Below are 17,362 nucleotides of genomic sequence, written 5' to 3'. Positions count from 1 at the left end.
AGAGCAAGGAAGAAGGCAAGTAGCAGGTTATGGACCTGAAATTACCACGGGTGGCGCAAAAGAGCAAGTTGGGCCTCGAGGGTAAGAGGGAAAGTATGACCCTGAAGACAATAACCGAAAGTATAACTGACGTTGAGTAGCTCGGTTCTCGTGAGGATCACGATTAATAGATAACCAGGTTCTCTGGCTTGGGTGTGCTTGAAGGCTGTTGGAAGAGCATTATTCTAGGAGGTGGGCGAATGGTATGACTACGATAACGCAAAGGAGTACTGGGACATTCCTCGTATGAAGGATGGTTGTTAAGTATATGGAAACAGGGCCGATCTCGTGTGACGCTTGTCCCCCTGCTAAGGGTAGGATCAGTTGGGCTCAATGGTACCTGAAGCAAGAATGTGTCTAGAGGTGAAACTGTCCGCACATTATCTCGTGGGCTAAAGTGTTTGAGATTTTGCTGGAAGAGAAGTTGATAAGTATTTGGAAGTCCTTGCAATAACATAGTGTCTGATGGGGTGCATAAATATAATGCAAAGTACCACATACCCTATATAAGCAGGAAAATGCCTGCCTGGGGGGAAGGGGGGGGGTTGGGTGAGATATGAGGGATAAAGAAAGGTGGGAAAGGGAGGGAGTGGTATGGGTTGTAAAAGTGAAAGATAAAAAGAGAATAGCGGTGGTTGGGGGATTAGTTCCCGTAGTTAAAGTTATATAACGACAGCTTTTCAAGCTGTAGGTCCTAGAGAGAAGCTGGGCGGGAACTATGATAAAGTTTATTATGATTTTAGGGTTGATTTTTGCTCTGGGCGGTTTGGCAGTTGCATCTAATCCTTCTCCGTATTACGGGGTGATTGGTTTGGTTATTGCATCTGTTGTGGGATGTGGATGACTGGTTAGTCTGGGTGTGTCTTTTGTGTCTTTGGCTCTGATTATGGTCTATTTAGGTGGGATGTTGGTAGTGTTTGTTTATTCGGTGTCGTTGGCTGCAGACCCTTACCCTGAGGGTTGGGGTGATTGGGGTGTTGTGTGGTATGGGCTGGTAATGGGGTTAGTTGTTATGGTTGGTGGTACTATTGGGGAGGTGTTTGGGGTTTTGGTGGATGTTGGGACAGTTGATAATGGTGGGTTATCTTTGGTTCGGTTAGATTTTAGTGGGGTGGCTGTACTGTATTCATGAGGGGTAGGGTTGCTTATGGTTGGTGGGTGGGGGTTATTGTTGACTTTGTTTGTAGTTTTGGAGCTTGTACGAGGGTTGTCTCGGGGAGCTATTCGGGCGGTTTAAGGGTGGTTCAGAAAGTAGTTTAATTGAAAATACCAGCTTTGGGAGTTGGTGATGGAGGTTTGATTCCTTTCTTTCTGATGTAGGCTTAGTTCAGCTTAAATTGATGGAAAAAGTAATGAATGATTGATGATTTGGATTTTGTTATAGAAAAGTAGTTAATTTTTTTGTTGTTTGAACGAAAAAAATCAAGATAAAAAGAAAAGAAACAAAAAAGGGTGAAAAAATGCGGTTTAGCTGAAAGTCCCTAGAAGGTGAGAATAAATCAAGCATGTCCGGTAAGCATTGCATTATTCAGTGCCTAAGAGGGTAACGGCGCGGGGTCCATGAATGTGGTCAAAGTGCATCAGTGTCAAGTTTGAGCCGACCTTATCCTTCAACCATGACACTCAGTGGGCGCTTGAGGGGATTCAGTAGCTCGACGGTCATGTGATGGACATGTCAAGAGGAAGATAACTCCTGCTACGCACTTGAAGGGTTTATTGAAGATACGCCAGAAAAAAAAAGGAGGAAGGGAGGCAGATGCCGCGATAACGAGGTAGAGGGAGGAGTATGCAGGCCGACCACTTGTATCTGTGAAGAGCAAGGAAGAAGGCAAGTAGCAGGTTATGGACCTGAAATTACCACGGGTGGCGCAAAAGAGCAAGTTGGGCCTCGAGGGTAAGAGGGAAAGTATGACCCTGAAGACAATAACCGAAAGTATAACTGACGTTGAGTAGCTCGGTTCTCGTGAGGATCACGATTAATAGATAACCAGGTTCTCTGGCTTGGGAGTGCTTGAAGGCTGTTGGAAGAGCATTATTCTAGGAGGTGGGCGAATGGTATGACTACGATAACGCAAAGGAGTACTGGGACATTCCTCGTATGAAGGATGGTTGTTAAGTATATGGAAACAGGGCCGATCTCGTGTGACGCTTGTCCCCCTGCTAAGGGTAGGATCAGTTGGGCTCAATGGTACCTGAAGCAAGAATGTGTCTAGAGGTGAAACTGTCCGCACATTATCTCGTGGGCTAAAGTGTTTGAGATTTTGCTGGAAGAGAAGTTGATAAGTATTTGGAAGTCCTTGCAATAACATAGTGTCTGATGGGGTGCATAAATATAATGCAAAGTACCACATACCCTATATAAGCAGGAAAATGCCTGCCTGGGGGGGAAGGGGGGGGTCCCCTTTGGTTATTTTATTAGGAAAACTCTAAGAGGGTTCGTACCCCTCAGTCTTTGGTTTACAAGACCAATGTTTTTTATAAACTATTAGAGTTAAAGTTTGAGTATTTTATTCTCTAGGATAGATACAAGGGGAAAGAGGACGAGAATGATTGTGAAGTAGGAGAGTGAAGCTAGCTGTCCAATAATGATGAATGGGTGTTCTACTGGTTGGCTTCCTACTCAGGTGAGGACAAGGAGGTTGGCGACTAGGGTTCAGAATAGGATTTGGGATAAGGGACGGAAGGTCATTGAGCGTAGTTTGGATGTGTGTAGTAGTGGGATGAGGAAGAGAACTAGGACAGAGGCAGCTAGAGCTAGTACGCCACCAAGTTTATTCGGGATGGATCGCAGGATGGCGTAGGCGAACAGGAAGTATCATTCTGGTTTGATATGTGGAGGTGTGGCTAGGGGGTTGGCGGGCGTGAAGTTTTCTGGGTCTCCTAGGAGGTTAGGGGCGAATAGTGCTAGGGAGGCGAGAGGGATGAATATAAGTGCAAAGCCTAGGATATCTTTTGTGGAGTAGTAGGGGTGGAATGGGATTTTGTCGCAATCTGAGGGGATGCCTAGGGGGTTGTTAGACCCTGATTCGTGTAGTAGGGTGAGATGTACTAATGTTAGGCCTGCAATGACGAAGGGGAGGAGGAAGTGAAGAGCGAAGAATCGGGTTAGTGTGGGGTTGTCTACCGAGAAGCCTCCTCAGGCTCATTCTACTAGTGTTTGACCGATGTATGGGATAGCAGAGAATAGGTTTGTAATTACTGTAGCTCCTCAGAATGATATCTGTCCTCATGGGAGAACGTAACCTACGAAAGCAGTGGCCATGAGGGTTAGTAGCAGGATAACTCCTACATTTCAGGTCTCTTTGTTTAGGTATGAGCCGTAGTAGATTCCTCGGCCAATGTGAATGTAGATGCAGATGAAGAAGAATGAAGCTCCGTTTGCGTGAAGGTTTCGGATTAGTCAGCCAAATTGGACGTCTCGGCATATGTGGGCTACAGAGGAGAAGGCCAATGAGATGTCTGCTGTGTAGTGTATAGCTAGTATGAGGCCTGTGGCGATTTGGATGATTAGACAAAGACCTAGGAGTGAGCCGAAGTTTCATCAAGATGAGATGTTAGACGGCGTTGGTAGGTCGATTAGGGCGTCGTTGATGACTTTTAGGATAGGGTGGTTTTTTCGAAGATTGAGAGCCATTAGTTGGTTCTGTGTATAGATAGGAGGATGATAATAATGGATAATGCAAAAGTCCCTAGATAGGCTTTGATTATACCTGAGTGTAAGTTGGTGGAGGCTTTAGTTGTTGTTAGTTGTATGTTGGCTAATCCTTCTGGTCCGAATAGTTTATATCAGGATAGGTCTATGAGGTGGGAGGCAATGTTTTGTCCTCCAGTAAGTAGGTTTGTTACATTGAATCGATGTATTAGTGGGTTGAAGTAACCTAGAGATACTGAGAAGTTATAGAATGTATTTTGTTTTGTGAGGAGGAGTGTTTGAGCTATTTTTGATATTTCTAGTGCTAGGGCAATACCTAGGGCTGTGACTAATAAGGCTGTGATTTTAATGGTTAATGGTATAGTTATTGGGGGGGTTTTGGTAGGAGGAATGTAGGAAGTGATAATAAATCCGGCTGTAATGCTTCCTAGGGCGAGTCGGGTGATTGGGGAAGTTACTTTGGGATTGTTTTCGTTCATTGGGGTGAGTGGAGGAATTCGTACAAAGCCTGCTTGGACTAATGTTGTTATGCGAATTGTATATACGGCGGTAAATGATGTGGCTAGTAGGGTAAGTAGCAGGGCTCATGAGTTTAAGTAGGAGGTGTTCAAGTTTTCAATGATTTGGTCCTTTGAGTAGAATCCTGCTAGGAAAGGGGTTCCTATGAGGGCGAAGTTGCCGATTGTTATACATGCGGTGGTTGTTGGTAATATGTTTTGCAGTCCTCCTATTTTTCGAATGTCTTGTTCTCCGTTGAGGTTGTGGATGATAGAACCTGCACATAGGAATAATATGGCTTTGAAGAATGCGTGTGTTGAAATGTGTAAGAAGGCTAGTTGAGGGAGGTTTAGTCCGATGGCCACTATTATTAGTCCTAGTTGGCTAGAGGTGGAGAAGGCAATGATTTTTTTGATATCGTTTTGTGTCAGAGCGCATGTAGCTGCAAATAGAGTGGATATGGCTCCTAGGCATAAGCATAGTGTTAGGGCGGTTTGGTTGTTGTTGAATAGAGGGTGTGTTCGGATTAGAAGGAAGATTCCTGCGACTACTATTGTGCTGGAGTGTAGTAGGGCAGATACTGGAGTTGGGCCTTCTATGGCTGCTGGTAGTCATGGATGTAGGCCAAATTGTGCGGATTTGGCTGTTGCGGCTAGGATGAGACCTAGCAGTGGTAGGATAGGGGTTTCTGATGAGGAAGAGAATTGCTGTAGTTCTCAGGTATTTATGGTGTAGGCTAGTCAAGCCATACATAGGATTAATCCAATGTCTCCGATTCGGTTGTACAGGACAGCTTGAAGGGCGGCGGTGTTGGCATCTGCTCGTCCGTGCCATCAGCTGATTAGTAGGTATGATATGATTCCTACCCCCTCTCACCCGATAAAGAGGACAAATAGGTTATTGGCGATTACTAGGGTGAGTATTGCGATTAGGAATAGTAACAGGTAGGTGAAGAATTTTGTGATGTGGGGGTCAGAAGCTATATACCATGATGCGAACTGTAGGATTGATCATGATACGAAGAGGGCAATGGGGAAGAATGTAAGAGAGTAGAAGTCTATTTTTAGGCTGATAGGGATTTTGAAGTTTATGATAAATTTTCATTCTCATAGAGAGAGGAGGCTTTCTGTTCCTGAATGTAGGTGGATTGTTATTGGGACGAGACTAATCAGGAACGATATTTTGACTGTGTTTGTGATGGAAGTTGGGGTATTTTTGAATTTGTCAGATAGGATTGGGAGGATGATGGGAGTGAATAGGGTTGTAAGGGTGAGTAGTATTATGGTGTTGAGGACTAGTGAAAGATCCATTACTTTCACTTGGATTTGCACCAAGATGAGTGGCTCCTAAGGCCATTGGATTACTATTATCCTTTGAAAGTTAAGGGGGCTGAGGTTTTATACTCAGATGCAAGAGTTAGCAGTTCTTGTTGGTTAAACCTCCCCTCGGCAGGTAAGAAGGTTTTAACTTCTATTTTTAGAATCACAGTCTAATGTTTTGGTTGAAACTATACCTGCATATTGGAATGCCGGAAATGAGTTCGGGCTTGAAAATGAGGAGGATTATAGGGATTGTGTGTAGGGCTATTAGCAGATGTTCTCGTGTAGTGGAGTTTTGGATGGATGTGATGTGGGATGGAATTGTTCCTCGTTGTGTTACTATTAGTATGTATAGGGTGTATGAGGCGGTTAGTAGGATTGCAGTTCCTGTTAGGATGATTGTGAATGAAGATCAGTTGAATAGGGAGACTACGATAGTTAGTTCTGCTATAAGGTTGATTGTTGGTGGTAGGGCTATATTTGTTAGATTTGCTAGAAGTCATCAAGTTGCTATTAGGGGTAGTAGGGGCTGGATGCCTCGTGTTAATAGTAAAATGCGGCTATGGGTACGTTCGTAGTTGGTGTTTGCTAGGCAGAATAGTATTGAGGAGGTGAGGCCGTGTGCGATTATTAGTATTATTGCTCCCGTGAATGATCATTGGGTTTGGATTATAGTTGCGGCAACAACTAGGCCTATGTGGCTGACTGATGAGTAGGCGATTAGTGATTTTAGGTCGATTTGTCGGAGGCAGATGGCGCTAGTTATTAGTGCGCCTCATAATGCTAGGACGATGAAGGGGTAGTGTAGGTTATTCAGTGAGGGGTCTGTTAGAAGAGTGATTCGTATAATGCCGTATCCTCCTAGTTTTAGTAGTAGTGCGGCAAGAAGTATGGATCCGGCAATTGGGGCTTCTACGTGGGCTTTGGGTAGTCATAGGTGTAGGCCATATAGAGGGGCTTTTACTATGAATGCTAGGAGGAGGGCTAGGGTAGAGATGAGCCCTGTTCAGGATGTTGGTGATGTTGGGTGTGTTAGTTTAAGTATTGGGAAGTATAAGGTGCCGATTTGGTTGTGAAGGTGCATGATGGCGATTAGTAGGGGTAGTGAGGTAGCAAGTGTGTAGAATAATAGGTAAATTCCAGCACTTAATCGTTCTGGTTGGCTTCCTCATCGGGTGATGAGGATTAGGGTAGGGATCAAGGTTGCTTCGAATGTAATGTAGAATAGTATTAGTTCTGATGATGAGAAGGCGATCAGAATAAATGGTTGGGCCAGGATTAATGTTGTAATAAAGATTCGTTTGCGGATTATAGGTTCTTGTTCTAAGTGGTTCTGGCTTGCTATAAGTATGAGGGGGAGTAACCAGCAGGATAGAACTAGTAGTGGGGTTGAGATTTGGTCAATAGAGGTTCAAGGGGTAAGTCCTTTGTTCGGGTAATAAGTGGGAACTAATCATTGTAGGCTTAGAGCAGCGATTAGTAAGCTGTGTGTTGTAGTATTGGTCCATAGGTGTTTGCATGGGGATAGGAAGGTTAAGGGGAGTAGTATAATGGTGGGTATAATAATTTTTAGCATTGTAGTAGGTTGAAGTTATGTAGATGGTCTGAGCCGTGGGTTCGGGTAGAGGCGACTAGCAGGGCTAGCCCTGTGCCTGCTTCGCAGGCAGAGAATGTTAATATAATAATTGGTAGTAGGACGGGCGAGGGGGTTTGTGTTTGGATGGGTCATATGGATAGGGCTACGTATATAGATAGTATCATGCTCTCCAAACAGATTAAAGCTGAGATTAGATGGGTTCGGTGGAAGGCTAGGCCTAGGCTGCTTAGGGTGAATGCTGCGTAGAAGCTTAGGTGTAGAGTGGTCATAAAGAAAGTTATAGGGTTATAGCTATAATCTGTTGAGTCGAAATCAACTGTCTTAGTTAGACTAACTTTCTTATTCGGCCCATTCTAATCCTCCTTGGACCCATTCGTAGATTAGGCCCAGAGTGAGGAGAAGGATGAGAGTTAAGGCTGAGGTTAAGGTTAGGGTAGGGGTTTGAAGTTGGGTAGCTCATGGTAGGGGTAAGAGGAGGGCGATTTCTAGGTCGAATAGTAGGAAGAGGATAGCTACTAGGAAAAATCGAATCGAAAAGGGCAGGCGTGCGGAGCCTAAGGGGTCAAAACCGCATTCGTATGGTGATAATTTTTCAGAGTCTGGGTTCATTTGGGATAATCAAAAGTTAAGTGCTGTTAAAAGGATGCTTAGGGTTAGGGATATAGCTATTATGAGCAGGATTATGTTCATTACTCTTCTCTGGGTTTAAACCAGATTCTAAAGATTGGAAGTCAATTGTAATTAATATACTAGAAGAGTAAGAGCCTCATCAGTAGATGGCAATGTATAGGAATAGTCAGACTACGTCTACAAAATGTCAGTATCAAGCTGCTGCTTCAAAGCCAAAGTGATGGTTTGATGTGAAATGGTATTTGATTAAGCGTAGCAGGCATACTGACAGGAATGTAGATCCAATGATTACATGTAATCCATGGAATCCTGTAGCAACGAAGAAAGTGGAGCCGTATACTCCGTCTGCAATTGAGAATGGGGCTTCGTAGTATTCTATGGCTTGGAGAGCCGTGAAGTAGAAGCCTAATAGGACTGTAAGAGTTAGGGCGAAGATTGCTTGTTTTCGGCGGGCTTCTGTAATGCTGTGGTGGGCTCATGTGACAGTGACTCCTGATGCTAGTAGGATAGCAGTGTTTAGTAGGGGAACTTCTATTGGGTTTAGGGGTTTGATTCCGACCGGTGGTCATTGTCCACCTAATTCTGGGGTAGGGGCTAAGCTTGAGTGGAAGAAGGCTCAGAAAAATCCTAGGAAAAAGAAGGCTTCTGATGTAATGAATAAGACTATGCCGTAGCGCAGGCCTTTTTGTACGGTTGGGGTGTGATGGCCTTGGAATGTACTTTCTCGTACTACATCACGTCATCATTGGAGTATTACTAGGGCGGTGGAGGTTAGGCCTATAATTAGTAAATATGGGGAGTGGAAGTGGAATCACATGGTTAGGCCGGAAGTGGTAAGGAGGGCGGCGGAAGCTCCGAGGATGGGTCATGGGCTGGGATCTACTATATGGTAAGAGTGTGCTTGGTGTGCCATTGGGTTTGATTTTAGATGTTCTCTTGTAGGTACAGGCTTAGTAGTAGTACGAAAACATATGCTTGGATTATGGCTACAGCTACTTCTAGGATTGTTAGTAATAGTAAGATTAAAAGAGTTAGTAGTGAGACTGCTGGTATTGTTGAGAAGAGGGCGATTGTTGCTGTAGAGACTAGTTGGATGAGCAGATGTCCTGCTGTCAGGTTTGCTGTTAATCGTACGCCTAGGGCTAGGGGGCGCATTAGGAGGCTTGTTGTTTCGATTATGATTAAGGCTGGGATTAGTAGGGTTGGGGTGCCCTCTGGTAGTAGATGGCTTAAAGAGGCAGATGGTTGGTTGCGCAGGCCTGTAAGTAGGGTGGCTAGTCACAGAGGGAAAGCTAGGGCTAGGTTTATTGATAGTTGAGTGGTTGGTGTGAAGGTATATGGCAGTAGACCTAGTAGGTTAATCAGAAGTAGGAAAATTATTAGTGAGGTTAAAATTAGTGCTCATTTATGGCCTTTTTTGTTTAATGGGGTTATTAGTTGTTTTGTGATTAGGTTAATTATTGATAGTTGAATAGTTGAGGTACGGTTGGTAATCCATCGGTTGTCTGGAGAAGGTAGAAGTAGGGCTGGAAATGTTATTGAGATGAGGATTAGTGGGATGCCTATGAGAGAAGGACTTGAGAATTGGTCGAAGAAGGTTAGGTTCATGGTCAAGTTCAGGGGGTAGTACTTGTAGTTGTTGGGGTTTTGTTGGATGGGGGGTTAGTGGATAGGAATGATAGGAGTTTAGGTTGGATGATTAGGGAGAAGGTTAGTCATGAAGTTAGCATGATAAAAAATCAAGGGTTTGGGTTTAATTGGGGCATATCATTAAGGAGGGGAGACGCCCCTCTCTCTCTAGCTTAAAAGGCTAGTGCTGTTCCATAGCTTCTTAATGGTTAGGATGATACTAGGGAGGATCAGTTCTCAAAGTTAGCGAGTGGGACGGATTCGACTACAATTGGTATGAAGCTGTGGTTTGCTCCGCAGATTTCTGAGCACTGTCCGTAGAAGATTCCGGTTCGGTTGGCTAAGAATGAGGTTTGGTTTAGGCGTCCGGGAATTGCATCAGTTTTGACACCTAGGCTTGGCACGGCTCATGAGTGGAGAACATCATCAGCGGTTACAATGATACGAACGGTAGATTCTGTTGGGACGATAACTCGATGGTCTACTTCTAGTAGTCGGAAATGTCCTAGTGGTAGGTCTGTTGTGGGTGTTATGTATGAGTCGAATGTAAGGTCTTTAAAATCAGTGTATTCGTAGGATCAGTATCACTGATGTCCGATGGCTTTTAGGGTGAGAGCAGGTTCGTTGATTTCGTCTATTAGGTATAGGATTCGAAGGGATGGAAGGGCGAGTAGGATAAGTACAGCGGCTGGAAGGATTGTTCAGATGAGTTCGATGGCTTGGGCATCGGCTGTGTTTGATGTTAGTTTTCCAGTAAGGACGAAAGCTAATAGGTAAAGGACTAGGCTACAGATGGCTAGTGCGACTACCAGGGCGTGGTCGTGGAATTGTATTAATTCTTCTATGATGGGTGATGAAGCGTCTTGGAAAGTGAGTTGTGAGTGGTTGGCCATTGTGTAGAGGTATGCAGGGGTTTCACTTGCAATTTAGCCTTGACAAGGCTATGTAATTGTTTTACTAATACCTCTTAATAAGAAAGAAGCATAAGTGGTCTATGCGGTTGGCTTGAAACCAACATATGGGGGTTCGACTCCTCCCTTTCTTGAACCTGAACAAAGGCAGGTTCTTCGAAAGTATGGTAGGGAGGCGGGCAGCCGTGGATTCATTCGATGTTGGTGCTTGTTAGTTCTGGTTGCAGGACTTTGCGTTTGGATGCAAGTGCTTCTCAGATGATGAATACAAGCATGATTACGGCTGTTAATGAGATTAGTGACCCTACTGAAGAGATAGTGTTTCATAGTGTGTAGGCATCTGGGTAGTCTGAGTATCGTCGAGGCATTCCTGCTAGTCCTAGGAAGTGTTGGGGGAAGAAGGTCAGGTTTACACCTACGAATATTACTCCAAAATGGATTTTGGCTCATGTTGAGTGGAGTGTGTAGCCTGTGAATAGTGGGAATCAGTGTGTGAAGCCTGCTAAGATTGCAAATACTGCTCCTATGGATAGGACGTAGTGGAAGTGTGCTACTACGTAGTAGGTATCGTGTAGGGCAATGTCTAGTGAAGAGTTTGCTAGGACGATGCCTGTTAGTCCACCAATAGTGAATAGGAAGATAAAGCCTAGTGCTCAGAGTATAGGGGGGTCTCATTTAATGATACCTCCATGCAGGGTTGCTAATCAGCTGAATACCTTGATACCAGTGGGGATGGCAATAATTATTGTGGCGGATGTAAAGTATGCTCGGGTGTCTACGTCTATTCCTACTGTAAATATGTGGTGGGCTCATACAATAAATCCTAGGAATCCGATAGAGAGTATAGCTCATACTATGCCTATGTAGCCGAATGGTTCTTTTTTTCCTGCGTAGTATGCTACAACGTGGGAGATGATTCCGAATCCTGGTAGGATAAGGATATATACTTCTGGGTGTCCGAAGAATCAGAATAGGTGTTGGTATAGTACTGGGTCGCCTCCTCCTGCTGGGTCGAAGAAAGTGGTGTTGAGGTTGCGGTCAGTAAGTAGCATTGTAATACCAGCAGCCAGGACTGGGAGGGATAGGAGGAGTAGAACTGCAGTGATTAGGACAGATCATACGAATAAAGGGGTTTGGTATTGTGTTAGGGCAGGTGGTTTTATGTTAATTGCTGTTGTGATGAAGTTGATAGCTCCGAGGATAGATGAAATACCTGCTAGGTGGAGAGAGAAGATAGCCAGGTCAACTGAGGCTCCAGCATGGGCTAGGTTGCCGGCTAGGGGTGGGTATACGGTTCATCCTGTTCCTGCTCCGGCTTCTACTGTGGAGGAGGCTAGAAGTAGGAGGAATGATGGGGGTAGTAGTCAGAAGCTTATATTGTTTATTCGGGGGAATGCTATGTCTGGGGCTCCAATTATTAGGGGGACTAGTCAGTTTCCGAACCCTCCGATTATGATTGGTATTACTATGAAGAAGATTATTACAAAAGCATGGGCCGTGACAATTACGTTGTAAATCTGGTCATCCCCTAGTAGGGCGCCAGGTTGGCCTAGTTCTGCTCGGATAAGGAGGCTTAGGGCGGTACCCACTATTCCAGCTCATGCGCCGAAAATTAGGTATAGGGTACCGATGTCTTTATGGTTGGTAGAGAAAAGTCATCGGTTAATGAATGTCACAGGTAAGATGGCTGAGTGTTTAAGCGTTAGGCTGTAGTCCTTTTTACAGAGGTTCAATTCCTCTTCTTATCGGCTCTGTAGTGAAGTTCATAGTGAGTTGCAAACTCATTGATGCGCATTAATGATGTGCCGGAGTCTTAGGTAGAAGCCTGTTGGTTGGGGCATATAGCTGTTAACTATAGTGTTATGGGATCGAAGCCCATCTGCCTAGTGCGAGGAGTAAGGTCCTAGCTTAATGAAAGTACCTGGGTTGCATTCAGGTGATGCAGGGTAATGTCCTGCGGATCTTAACAGAAACTAAGAGGGTTTAACTCTTGTTTAAGGCTTTGAAGGCCCTCGGTTTAAGTAATCCTAAGTTTCTTAGATGATGGTGGAGATTAAGGGGGATACGGGGAGGAGTATAGTGGATATAGTAGCTAGGATAGCGATGGAGGTGTTGGTGGGCTTGTTGATGTGTCACTGCTTCATGTGATTGGTGGTATGCGGTGGAAGTGTAATTGTGGCGCAGTATGCAAGACGTAGGTAGAAGTATAGCCCTAGTAGAGATAGGATAGATACTATTATTGCTGCTGGGGTTATGCTTTGTTTAGTCAGCTCTTGGATGATAAGTCATTTTGGTAAGAATCCTGTTAATGGAGGAAGGCCTGCAAGGGAGAGCAGAGTTAGAAATAGTATTGTGCTTAGTGGGGGATTTTTTGTTCATGAGGTTATTAAGGTGGATAGTTTTAGAACTTTATTGGTGTTTAGAGCTAGGAAAATGGTTATAGTCATTAGGATATAGATGTAGAAGTTTAGTAGGGTAAGTTTTGGGTTATAAGATACGATGATAGTCATTCAACCTAGGTGGGCGATGGATGAGAAGGCTAGGATTTTTCGAATTTGTGTTTGGTTTAATCCTATTCATCCTCCCAAGGCTGTGGAGGAAATAGCTATGATAGTTAGTAGTGTCGGGTTAAGGGAGTGTGATGTTATGAAGAGTAGAGTAATTGGTGGGAATTTTATGACTGTGGATAGAAGTAGGCCTGTGGTTAAGGGAGAGCCTTGGAGTACTTCTGGGAATCAGAAGTGGAATGGGACTAGTCCAAGTTTTATTGCAATGGCTGAGGTTAGGATTAGGCAAGATACGGGATGTGTCAGCTGAGTGATGTCTCATTGTCCAGTGTGTCATGCATTGGTCATGCTGGAGAACAGGATTAGGGTGGATGCAGCTGCTTGAGTTAGGAAGTACTTAGTTGCGGCTTCAATGGCTCGGGGGTGATGAGATTTTGAGATTAGTGGTAGGATAGCTAGAGTGTTGATTTCTAGACCAGTTCAGGCTATAACTCAGTGATTGCTTGAAATGGTGATAGTTGTTCCCAGGATTAGGCTGGCGGTGAAAATTAGCTTTGCTTGGGGGGTCATTAATAGGGGAAGGAGTTGAACCATCATTTTCGGGGTATGGGCCCGATAGCTTGTTTAGCTTACCCTACTAGGAAGTAATATAAAGGAAGTATGGGGAGTTTTGATCTCTCTAGTGCGGGTTCGATTCCTGCCTTTCTAAGGTAGTAGGAAATGAGAGGATTGGTACACCTCTATGTTCACTTTATCATAGTGACCCTTAGACATTCAGGCACATTTCCTGGCATATCTTAGATATGGGGGTAGGCCTGCATAACAGATGGGCAGGCTAATGTGTCAGAGGCATAGGGCTAATGTGAGAGGGAGGAAGTTTTTTCATAGGAGGTGTATAAGTTGGTCATAACGGAATCGAGGGTAGGAAGCGCGAATTCATAAAAACCCTGCTGATAATAGAAGGGTCTTTGTAGCTAATACTAGGGGGAATAACTCTTGGGGGAGGTTAAGGAGGCTTGGGTTGAAGAATAAGATGGCTGTTAGTGTATTCATTAGTATGATATTAGCGTACTCAGCTAGGAAGAATAGGGCGAATGGTCCTGCTGCGTACTCTACGTTGAATCCTGAGACTAGTTCGGATTCCCCCTCTGTTAGGTCAAATGGGGCGCGATTTGTCTCAGCAAGTGTAGAGACATATCATATTATGGCTAGGGGCCAGCATGGGAAAATGAGGTATAGGGGTTCTTGGGCTGTTGCGAAGGTGCTAAGGGTGTAGTTTCCTGTAAGGAGGACCATAGATAGCAGGATGATTGCTAGGGTGACTTCATATGAAATGGTTTGAGCTACTGCTCGGAGAGCCCCAATTAAGGCGTATTTTGAATTGGATGCTCAGCCAGATCATAGGATGGAGTATACTGCTAAGCTGGATATGGCTAATAGGAATAGTATGCCTAGGTTAAGATCTGTGAGGGAAAATGGTAGGGGTAGAGGGGCTCAGATCGAGATTGCGAGTAAGAGGGCTAGTATTGGGGTTATGATGAATAAGATAGGGGAGGATGTTGATGGGCGGATTGGCTCTTTAAGGAATAGTTTTACACCGTCTGCTAGGGGTTGTAGTAGTCCGTATGGGCCAACGATGTTTGGGCCTTTCCGGCCTTGTATGTAGCTTAGGATTTTACGTTCTACTAGTGTTAGAAAGGCTACTGCAATTAAAATTGGTAGAGCATAGGAAAGGACTATTGTGATGTTAATTAGGAGGGGGTAGTTAGTCATTATGGGGTGGGAATTTAGCTAGGGAGAGGATTTGAACCTCTGGGTTAAAGGGCTTAAGCCTTTTGCAATTGCCGAGCTCTGCCACGCTAGCTTGGTCCTTTTCTTGGACGTGGGTGGAAGTGATAGCCTTTTGTAATTTAGTTGATTTCATTACTTAAGGCGAAGGCTTGCCTGTAGTATTGGCCTTGCTTTTCCTATCCTTTCGTACTGGGAAGAGCTCATCATAGATAGAAACCGACCTGGATTGCTCCGGTCTGAACTCAGATCACGTAGGACTGTTAATCGTTGAACAAACGAACCCTTAGTAGCGGCTGCACCACTAGGATGTCCTGATCCAACATCGAGGTCGTAAACCTCCTTGTCGATATGGACTCTTGGAGGAGATTGCGCTGTTATCCCTGGGGTAGCTTGGTCCATTGATCAATTGTATTGGATCTGGTTGCTATTTGCACGTCGAGAGGTCGCTCTTAGTCTGGATGTGTGGTCCAATGTTTGGAGGTTTTGTTTTGCTCCAAGGTCGCCCCAACCGAAAAAATGCAAGCCAATATCTCTTGGATAGTGAACCCGATGTGGGAGTGTATGTATTTAGAGGTGGCTGCTGTTTTTGAAGTTCCACAGGGTCTTCTCGTCTTATGTGTTTATCCCTGCTTTTGTACAGGAAGATCAATTTCACCGATTGCCTGTAAGAGACAGTTAAGACCTCGTTTAGCCATTCATACTAGTCCCGATTTACGGGACAATTGATTGCGCTACCTTTGCACGGTTAGGATACCGCGGCCGTTAAACACATGTCACCGGGCAGGCATCACCTTCAATACTTGTCCGTTGGTTTGCTGAAGGCTATGTTTTTGGTAAACAGTCGGGCCTTAAGTTTGCCTAGTTCCTTTTACAGGTTTTAATCTTTCTTAATGGACGCTCCTCTGTCGGACTAACAAAATGTTTAATACTCTGCTTGTTGGATTTGTCGTATATTGGGGATTTGTTAATAATGTGCGGATGTAAGTTTGCGTCGAAGAGGGAGAACCCTGGTTACTCATTCTAGCATTAATTCTCCTATTTTACTATAGGTTAGCCTGTTAGTGATGAGGGAGTCGTATTGTTTTGATATTTTTGATATATAGAGCTTTAACGCACTCTTCGTTGATGGCTGCTTGAGGGCCCACAGTATTTATGTATATGTGTATTACTTATCCGCTCGTGGAGATTGTTTTCTTCTTTAAAGGAGCTGTACCTCCTTTAAATAGCCCTTAACTCGCTTCATTAGGGTTTCTGGTTTCCTTGGAGAAGAGTTAAGAGTGAACTTAGATTCGTTTCACAGGCAACCAGCTATCACCCAGCTCGATTGGCTTTTCACCTCTACCTATAAGTCATCCCACTCTTTTGCAACAGAGACGGGTTCGCTCAATAATAGCTGCTCATAGGTAGCTCGCTTGGGTTTCGGGAAGGCAAACTTAAATTCATTTTGCTTGGTTTTTCTTGCTAGACCATGATGCAAAAGGTACAAGGGTTGATCTTTGCTGTTTTTAGCTTAGTTATTTCATTATTATTTCATCTTTCCCTTACGGTACGTGGTCTCTATCGCTCCAATGGTGTCTTTTCTATCGCCTATACTGGGACTATTAAATGCTTTAGTTAAGTGTATCAGTAGCTTTGTTATTCCAGGTCATGTGTGTTGGGCTAGAGTTTGGCAATCAAGACGACCTGGTATGAGCAGGTATCTTTCAGGCGTAAGCTGAATGCTTTCATTAAAGCTACGTCTTGGTATTCTAAGTACACCTTCCGGTACACTTACCTTGTTACGACTTACCTCCTCTTCGGCTGAATGGCTTATTAAGGTATGGGGGGGGGGGGCGCTTTTGAGGAGGGTGACGGGCGGTATGTACGTGCCCCAGAGCCGGCTTAAAGAGGGCTCTCTGCTCCCACTTTACTGCTAAATCCTCCTTCTAGGGGCAGTTTCATGCACCTTTGCCGTATGTTCTAATCTAGAAAATGTAGCCCATTGCTCCCATTCCATAGGCTATACCTTGACCTGTCTTACTAGCGGGGTAGGCTATTGCGTCCACTGTTGGTCCTTCATGCGGGGTGGGCTGGCGACGGCGGTATATAGGCTGTTTGGGGCTAGGAATGGTAAGGTATATCGTGGATCATCGATTACAGAACAGGCTCCTCTAGGTGGATGTGGGGCACCGCCAAGTCCTTAGAGTTTTAAGCGTTGGTGCTCGTAGTTCTCGGGCGGATGCTCCAGTAAGATCGAGCATCAAGATTTAGGGCCAGGCATAGTGGGGTATCTAATCCCAGTTTGGGCCCTGGCTTTCGTGGATTTCAATTAATCGTTAGTCTAAGATTTTCTTTGAATAGTGGCCTTATGGACATCTTTGGCTTATGACAACTCAGATGTCTTTTAATCTTAGTTACTTGGATAGCATGTTACCACACTTTACGCCGTTATAATGTTGATTTGGGTCTCCTGTCTGACCGCGGTGGCTGGCACAGGATTTACCGACCCTGATTTGCTATGACTAAGTCAAGTTTTCACTCATTGCTTAATGTTAACTACTGCTGAATACCCGTGGGGGCGTGGCAATTGCAAGGCGTTTTGGGCTACTAATGAAAGTGTGCCTGATACCTGCTCCTATCGACCTGGGGGTCAGGGTGCCTAGGGCTTCTACACTGGCGCGCGGATACTTGCATGTATGATTCTAGCAACAACCAACAGTAAGGTTAGGACTAAGTCTTTTGTCTTTGGGTGCATGTGCAGCAACCATCTTGGCATCTTCAGTGCCATGCTTTGTGCAAGCTACAAAGAC

The 17,362-nt window shown here is 44.6% G+C and overlaps 13 protein-coding genes and 24 non-coding genes across 37 annotated transcripts, besides 2 other annotated features; 9 read left to right on the top strand and 28 right to left on the bottom strand. All coding sequences in view use genetic code 2, as the record gives it.

Annotated features, from left to right (window-relative positions):
- Positions 1-685: part of a sequence feature (control region 2) that runs on past the window's edge.
- On the top strand, positions 686-757 carry tRNA-Glu. The gene has a single exon. It is a non-coding gene; the product is annotated as a tRNA-Glu (tRNA).
- On the top strand, positions 758-1,276 carry ND6 (NADH dehydrogenase subunit 6). Its single transcript has one exon. It carries the CDS (start codon positions 758-760, stop codon positions 1,274-1,276), a length of 519 nt encoding a protein of 172 aa, YP_001648831.1.
- Positions 1,277-1,284: 8 nt separating this feature from the next.
- On the top strand, positions 1,285-1,354 carry tRNA-Pro. The gene has a single exon. It is a non-coding gene; the product is annotated as a tRNA-Pro (tRNA).
- Positions 1,355-2,461: a sequence feature (control region 1).
- On the bottom strand, positions 2,462-2,531 carry tRNA-Thr. The gene has a single exon. It is a non-coding gene; the product is annotated as a tRNA-Thr (tRNA).
- On the bottom strand, positions 2,532-3,673 carry CYTB (cytochrome b). The gene has a single exon. A coding segment is annotated over exon 1 (1,142 nt).
- Positions 3,674-3,681: 8 nt separating this feature from the next.
- Positions 3,682-5,499, bottom strand: ND5 (NADH dehydrogenase subunit 5). The gene has a single exon. The coding sequence runs from the start codon at positions 5,497-5,499 to the stop codon at positions 3,682-3,684; it is 1,818 nt and encodes a 605-aa protein (YP_001648829.1).
- Positions 5,500-5,570, bottom strand: tRNA-Leu. Its single transcript has one exon. It is a non-coding gene; the product is annotated as a tRNA-Leu (tRNA).
- Positions 5,571-5,634, bottom strand: tRNA-Ser. The gene has a single exon. It is a non-coding gene; the product is annotated as a tRNA-Ser (tRNA).
- Positions 5,635-5,636: 2 nt separating this feature from the next.
- On the bottom strand, positions 5,637-5,706 carry tRNA-His. Its single transcript has one exon. It is a non-coding gene; the product is annotated as a tRNA-His (tRNA).
- Positions 5,707-7,084, bottom strand: ND4 (NADH dehydrogenase subunit 4). Its single transcript has one exon. A coding segment is annotated over exon 1 (1,378 nt).
- On the bottom strand, positions 7,078-7,374 carry ND4L (NADH dehydrogenase subunit 4L). The gene has a single exon. The coding sequence runs from the start codon at positions 7,372-7,374 to the stop codon at positions 7,078-7,080; it is 297 nt and encodes a 98-aa protein (YP_001648827.1).
- A 1-nt stretch (position 7,375) lies between these two features.
- Positions 7,376-7,445, bottom strand: tRNA-Arg. Its single transcript has one exon. It is a non-coding gene; the product is annotated as a tRNA-Arg (tRNA).
- ND3 (NADH dehydrogenase subunit 3) lies at positions 7,446-7,795 on the bottom strand. The gene has a single exon. A coding segment is annotated over exon 1 (350 nt).
- Positions 7,796-7,864, bottom strand: tRNA-Gly. The gene has a single exon. It is a non-coding gene; the product is annotated as a tRNA-Gly (tRNA).
- On the bottom strand, positions 7,865-8,648 carry COX3 (cytochrome c oxidase subunit III). The gene has a single exon. A coding segment is annotated over exon 1 (784 nt).
- An 11-nt stretch (positions 8,649-8,659) lies between these two features.
- ATP6 (ATP synthase F0 subunit 6) lies at positions 8,660-9,343 on the bottom strand. Its single transcript has one exon. The coding sequence runs from the start codon at positions 9,341-9,343 to the stop codon at positions 8,660-8,662; it is 684 nt and encodes a 227-aa protein (YP_001648824.1).
- Positions 9,334-9,501, bottom strand: ATP8 (ATP synthase F0 subunit 8). The gene has a single exon. The coding sequence runs from the start codon at positions 9,499-9,501 to the stop codon at positions 9,334-9,336; it is 168 nt and encodes a 55-aa protein (YP_001648823.1).
- A 1-nt stretch (position 9,502) lies between these two features.
- tRNA-Lys lies at positions 9,503-9,572 on the bottom strand. Its single transcript has one exon. It is a non-coding gene; the product is annotated as a tRNA-Lys (tRNA).
- A 1-nt stretch (position 9,573) lies between these two features.
- On the bottom strand, positions 9,574-10,257 carry COX2 (cytochrome c oxidase subunit II). The gene has a single exon. The coding sequence runs from the start codon at positions 10,255-10,257 to the stop codon at positions 9,574-9,576; it is 684 nt and encodes a 227-aa protein (YP_001648822.1).
- A 5-nt stretch (positions 10,258-10,262) lies between these two features.
- Positions 10,263-10,331, bottom strand: tRNA-Asp. The gene has a single exon. It is a non-coding gene; the product is annotated as a tRNA-Asp (tRNA).
- Positions 10,332-10,336: 5 nt separating this feature from the next.
- Positions 10,337-10,409, top strand: tRNA-Ser. Its single transcript has one exon. It is a non-coding gene; the product is annotated as a tRNA-Ser (tRNA).
- COX1 (cytochrome c oxidase subunit I) lies at positions 10,401-11,951 on the bottom strand. The gene has a single exon. It carries the CDS (start codon positions 11,949-11,951, stop codon positions 10,401-10,403), a length of 1,551 nt encoding a protein of 516 aa, YP_001648821.1.
- A 1-nt stretch (position 11,952) lies between these two features.
- tRNA-Tyr lies at positions 11,953-12,023 on the top strand. The gene has a single exon. It is a non-coding gene; the product is annotated as a tRNA-Tyr (tRNA).
- tRNA-Cys lies at positions 12,023-12,089 on the top strand. Its single transcript has one exon. It is a non-coding gene; the product is annotated as a tRNA-Cys (tRNA).
- tRNA-Asn lies at positions 12,090-12,162 on the top strand. Its single transcript has one exon. It is a non-coding gene; the product is annotated as a tRNA-Asn (tRNA).
- Positions 12,163-12,172: 10 nt separating this feature from the next.
- tRNA-Ala lies at positions 12,173-12,241 on the top strand. The gene has a single exon. It is a non-coding gene; the product is annotated as a tRNA-Ala (tRNA).
- A 1-nt stretch (position 12,242) lies between these two features.
- On the bottom strand, positions 12,243-12,312 carry tRNA-Trp. The gene has a single exon. It is a non-coding gene; the product is annotated as a tRNA-Trp (tRNA).
- Positions 12,313-13,352, bottom strand: ND2 (NADH dehydrogenase subunit 2). The gene has a single exon. A coding segment is annotated over exon 1 (1,040 nt).
- tRNA-Met lies at positions 13,353-13,421 on the bottom strand. The gene has a single exon. It is a non-coding gene; the product is annotated as a tRNA-Met (tRNA).
- tRNA-Gln lies at positions 13,421-13,491 on the top strand. The gene has a single exon. It is a non-coding gene; the product is annotated as a tRNA-Gln (tRNA).
- A 6-nt stretch (positions 13,492-13,497) lies between these two features.
- tRNA-Ile lies at positions 13,498-13,570 on the bottom strand. The gene has a single exon. It is a non-coding gene; the product is annotated as a tRNA-Ile (tRNA).
- A 7-nt stretch (positions 13,571-13,577) lies between these two features.
- ND1 (NADH dehydrogenase subunit 1) lies at positions 13,578-14,555 on the bottom strand. The gene has a single exon. It carries the CDS (start codon positions 14,553-14,555, stop codon positions 13,578-13,580), a length of 978 nt encoding a protein of 325 aa, YP_001648819.1.
- Positions 14,556-14,571: 16 nt separating this feature from the next.
- tRNA-Leu lies at positions 14,572-14,646 on the bottom strand. The gene has a single exon. It is a non-coding gene; the product is annotated as a tRNA-Leu (tRNA).
- On the bottom strand, positions 14,647-16,245 carry 16S rRNA. The gene has a single exon. It is a non-coding gene; the product is annotated as a l-rRNA (ribosomal RNA).
- A 1-nt stretch (position 16,246) lies between these two features.
- On the bottom strand, positions 16,247-16,316 carry tRNA-Val. The gene has a single exon. It is a non-coding gene; the product is annotated as a tRNA-Val (tRNA).
- On the bottom strand, positions 16,317-17,292 carry 12S rRNA. Its single transcript has one exon. It is a non-coding gene; the product is annotated as a s-rRNA (ribosomal RNA).
- On the bottom strand, positions 17,293-17,362 carry tRNA-Phe. Its single transcript has one exon. It is a non-coding gene; the product is annotated as a tRNA-Phe (tRNA).

The sequence above is a fragment of the mitochondrial genome of Sylvia atricapilla (genome assembly GCF_009819655.1).
Source record: "Sylvia atricapilla mitochondrion, complete genome".
Taxonomy (NCBI): domain Eukaryota; kingdom Metazoa; phylum Chordata; class Aves; order Passeriformes; family Sylviidae; genus Sylvia; species Sylvia atricapilla.
The sequence above is the reverse complement of the archived record's forward strand: the minus strand, read 5'-3'. Positions and strand labels throughout refer to the sequence as shown.